The sequence below is a fragment of the Otolemur garnettii genome, unplaced genomic scaffold (assembly GCF_000181295.1).
Source record: "Otolemur garnettii isolate 467f Iridium unplaced genomic scaffold, OtoGar3 scaffold00196, whole genome shotgun sequence".
Lineage (NCBI taxonomy): Eukaryota > Metazoa > Chordata > Mammalia > Primates > Galagidae > Otolemur > Otolemur garnettii.
In genome coordinates this window covers 2,499,999-2,504,822 of record NW_003852591.1, presented here as the reverse complement: position 1 = coordinate 2,504,822, position 4,824 = coordinate 2,499,999, and the positions used below count along the sequence as shown (strand labels likewise).

The window sequence follows — 4,824 nt, the reverse complement described above, 5'->3', positions numbered from 1 at the left end:
GCCTGGCTATTTTTTGGCTGCAGCTGTCATTGTTGTTTGGTGGGCCTGGGCTGGATTCAAACCCGCCACCTTGGGTGTATGTGGCTGGCGCCTTAGCCACTTGAGCCACAGGCGCCGAGCCATTTTCAATAAATTTTAAGGTGATGCTGGTGTTGCTTGTTGGGAACACACTTGGACAATCTTTGGATGAGCTTTTGATGGCTGTTAAGTCACAATCTGATTGATGATTTGTCTGATGGGCTCCAGAGGATTAAATGCAATATGTCAAGGTCAGATCCAAGTTTCCATGTCCTATAGACATGCCCTCCCATGCCCCTTCACCACTGAGTTGTCCTATGTTGTCTACATATGCTCTTCTAGAGGAAACCTGAGCCTACCTCCCTTGTGAATGGTCTTTTTGCCCTGACCCCTGCTGTGTACTGAAACCACCTCTGACCTTGGTTAAAATAACTTGGTTCTTGTGGGATGGCAAACTAATACCACCTCTTTGAAAAGAAATATGGAGAATCCTCAGAAAGCTAAAATGTCATTTTACCATAAGGACATTTGCACTAGAATGTTTATTGTAGCCCTATTCACAATTATCAAGGTGTGTAATCAACCAAAGTGCCTATCAACCCATAAATGGATTAATAATCTGTGGTATATATATACCATGGAATACAGTTCACCCATAAAAAAGATGGAGGCTTTATATCTTTTTTATTAACCTGGATGGGGTTTTCTCCTTTGTTCTCATACAAGGGTAATAGTTGTTCTACCTCTGTAGGGCTGTAGGGTTGAAGAACATTCTCCTTAGTACAGTATCACAAAAAGAGGAAAAGCAAGTATCCAAGTATCCGTTACTCAGTACTAACATGAAACAAGTAAGTGCACAACTACATGAGAAAAACATAATTAAAATCATGTGGCAAGGTGCAGGAGAGGAGGGAGGAGGAGGAAGGGGGAAGGGGGGGAGGGTGGGAGAGGATGGCATGCTCTTTCCTAAAGGGTACAGTGTAAGAGTATATGGCACACCTCCTGGGTGAAGGACTCAACTACAACTTGGACTCCACTTAACCAGCAGTTCTCAACCTCATGACCCACAGGAACTATATTAAAGGGCCATTGCATTAGGAAGGTTGAGAACCACTGCATTTAACAAATGCAGACAGTATAACCTAATCATTTGTACCCTCATATTAATCTGAAATTAAAAAAAAAGAAAGAAACCACAGAAAGGTTACTAGAAACAGAATGAATTTATAAAAATTAATATTTATTCTAGCCATAATCAAATAGAAAATAACAACAACAAAAAAACCAACTTGGTTCTTGGATTATACAGCTTGGGTTAGAACTAAGGATTATCTTGGAGAGTTCAGCATGACAAGGAGAAAGGGATGTTGGTGTAACTTACTTTTTGCTCACTTGTGAGGCTTAAGCACTGTTAGATCATTGTTCCCCATTCTAAGCCTCGCCAGGATTTCTAGAACGTTCCCTTTTATCCTAATGAAAGTCTAAGTCCCAAACTCTGTTTTTGCACTGTCAGGATGACAGAACTCACTGTTCGTTTGGAAGGTTCCCTTGTGCAGCTTAAGCTTCCCCTTAATGCATTGCCAAATTTGGGGAGTTGGTTTTTGTTTTATATCTTGGTGGCCTGTTCTGGTTGAACTTTCCATTTCCTCTCGTTTGGGTTTTAGAGTTTTCTGAGAGCCATTCAGGTTTCATCTCTGGTCAGGTTGGTATCTTTTGGTCCTTCTATTCCAGCTAATCTTAGATAGTATTCTAAGAAGAGGTTCTTTTTCTCCTTTGTCCTCCTACAAGGGTAATAGTTGTTCTACCTCTGTAATGCTGTTGACTGTGAGAGCCACCCGTTCTGTGCTCACCATCTTAGGGCCAGCTGGTAGCTAAGGTCTGGCTTGGCCCGGAGCCTGGCTCAGGGTCAGACTGTGCTGTGTAGGTGGCACTGGCTACTTTAGCCAACTCATTGTTAGTTTTGGGGCTTCACTCAGGGTTGGATGTAAGAACAGCATGAATCATGGGAAGGAAGGAGTGCCTCACGAAGCTAAGAGCCGCTGCAGATACTCCCACCAGTATGACAACCGAGTCTATACCTGCAAGGTGAGTCCTCCAAGCTTCTCTCTGCTCTAGCCGCTGACTTGCTGGTTGTGCTCTCCTTTCAGCAGGGGTGTCCTTTGCTGCATCCCAGATTATTTGATATTCCAATTGATAATTGATTATCTCCGAGACCTCTCACCAGCTAACCAAAAGAGCTGACGTGTCTTCATTGCTGGGGCCCCCTTTGTTTAGTGTCATAAGCTTATTATCCCCCTCATTCTGATGAGTTTGCATGTCAGGGTCATATACATTGACCATTCATGATTCTTAAGAGCAGAAATGCTCTTCATGAAATTAGCTTTGATTGCTTTTTTCCTATCTGTGATAGGTCTATAATTTAAAACTCAATTCATTATCCTTCAGGGCACTGGTTTCTTCAGAGGAATGAACTTTCTTCTGAGGTGCCAAACTCAGGGTCTGAAACTCTCAGTGGGTGTGGGGAGGCAGGTGGTCGGGGGTGTGATCTAGCCATGGGGTCTGCTGGATATAAAACAAACTGGTGGAGTGCTCTGTTTCAGGCCTGCTACGAGAGAGGCAAGGAAGTCAGCGTAGTACCCAAAACATCTGCTTCCACCGACTCTCCCTGGATGGGTCTCGCAAAATATGCTTGGTCTGGGTGAGTGTAAATAACATGGTTAAGGTGTTTGGGTGTGTTTGTCTTCCCAGGCACCTAGTTGGGTAACAGTATTTTTTTTTTTTTGAGACAGAGTCTCACTCAGTTACCCTGGTTTGAATATCCTGGTATCACAGCTCACAGCAACCTCAGACTCTTGGGCTGAAGTGATTCTTTTGCCTCTGCCTCCCCAGAAGCTGGGACTACAGGCACCCGCCACAACACCCGGCTATTTTTTAGAGACGAGGTGTCACTCTTGCTCAGGCTGGTCTTGAACTCCTGAGCTTGAGTAATCCACCTGCCTTGGCCTCCCAGGGTGCTAGGATTACAGGTGTGAGCCACCACACCCTGCCTGGGTAACTGTATTTATTTGCCTCCCTTGCAGCTATGTGATCGAATGTCCCAACTGTGGCGTGGTCTATCGGAGTCGGCAGTACTGGTTTGGGAACCAAGATCCTGTGGATACAGTGGTGCGGACAGAGATTGTGCACGTGTGGCCTGGAGTAAGAACAGTTTGATCAGTTTGATTTACTCTTCTTGTTTCTCTTGTATCATCCAGTTATTCATGTGTGTAGAAAAGTGGAACTTGATTAGAATTAAAGTTAATTGTGGATTTCAATATACTGGTAGTTTAGGAAGGTATGATCTGAAGAAGTTTTCTTATTCAAGACCTTTGTTTCCTTCTTGCATAAATACTAGGGCAACAATTTTAAATAAACTAAAAATTGCCTTGTAGTTCTCTTTTGGCAAGTAGAACTTCATCTCTTCAAGTTCTCCTCATTTGTTCTCTATGCGCACATGTTTATACGTGCAGTTGTAATTTACACGCTGTGTTCTGCTCTTTTCTCACAACACTATTTAGTTTTATTTCTATGTTGCTTCTACTTTCCATCATTCTCATTTGTAGTCACTGTGCAATATTTTGTTCAGTGGTCAGTGGTATACTGTTATTCACCATTCTTTTCTTTTTGTACATTTATGCTGTTTATGATTTTTTTTTCTTTTTTGGAGACAGAGTCTCAGTCATCCTGGGTAGAGTGCTGTGACATCATACCTCACAGCAATCTCAAATTTCTGGGTTCGAGTGATCCTCTAGCCTCAGCCTCCCAAGTAGCTGGGACTACAGGCACCCACCACCACACCTGGTTAGTTTTTTTTTCTGTTTTTAGTAAAGATGGGGTATTGCTCTTGTTCAGGCTGGTCTCAAACTCCTGAACTCAAGCAATTTACCCACTTCTTTCTCCCAAAGAGCTAGGATTACAGGTGAACACCATGCCCAGCCTGTTTATGATGTTTTGTTATCAGAGAAAATGCTATAGTGATCATCTTCATGTAAGAATCTTTGTTATGGGAAATTTTCTTTTTTTTTTTTTGGCAGTTTTTGGCTGGGGTTGGGTTTGAACCTGCCACCTCCGGCATTGGGGCCGGCGACCTCCTTTGAGCCATAGGTGCTGCCCTGGAAATTTTCTTGAAGTATATTTCTTTTTTTTTGAGACAGAGCCTAAAGCTGTTGCCCTGGGTAGAGTGCTATGGCATCACAGCTCACAGCAACTTCCAACTCCTGGGCTCAAGCGATTCTCCTGCCTCTGCCTCCCAAGTAACTGGGACCACCGGTACCTGCCACAGTGCCTGGTTATTTTTTGGTTACAGCTGTCATAGTTGTTGTTGGGCGGGCCAGGCTGGATTCGAACCCGCCAGCTCAGGTATATGTGGCTGGCGCCTTAGCCGCTTGAGCCATGGGTGCCAAGCCTTGAAATATATCTTAAGCTGGTGTTTTTCAACCTTTTTTCTCTTACACTTGAACTTGTAGTTAAAGTTCTGTGGCACATGGCTTGGTGCCTGTAGCTCAGTGGCAAGGGTGCTGGACACATACACTGGGGCTGGTGGGTTTGAACCCAGCCTGGGCCTGCCAGACCACAATGACAACTACAACAAAAAAATAGCCAGGCATTGTGGGCTAGGCAGTAGGGTGGGCACCTATAGTTCCCGCTACTTGGGAAGCTGAGGCAAGAGAATCGCTTCAGCCCAAGAGTTGGAGGTTGCTGTGAGCTGTGGCGCCATAGCATTCTACCAAGTGCGACATAGTGAGACTCTGTCTCAAAAAAAAAAAA

The 4,824-nt window shown here is 44.1% G+C and overlaps 1 protein-coding gene across 2 annotated transcripts in view; it reads left to right on the top strand.

The window, feature by feature from the left end:
* Nucleotides 1–4,824, top strand: part of ZFYVE1 (zinc finger FYVE-type containing 1) — a 67,094-nt gene that overhangs the window by 55,675 nt on the left and 6,595 nt on the right. For both annotated transcript variants that reach the window (XM_012812219.2, XM_023507650.1), the window contains 3 exons: nt 1,995–2,103; nt 2,619–2,716; nt 3,099–3,216. In XM_012812219.2, the coding sequence (XP_012667673.1) occupies nt 1,995–2,103; nt 2,619–2,716; nt 3,099–3,216 (325 nt within the window). The remainder of the gene's footprint in view (nt 1–1,994; nt 2,104–2,618; nt 2,717–3,098; nt 3,217–4,824) is intronic.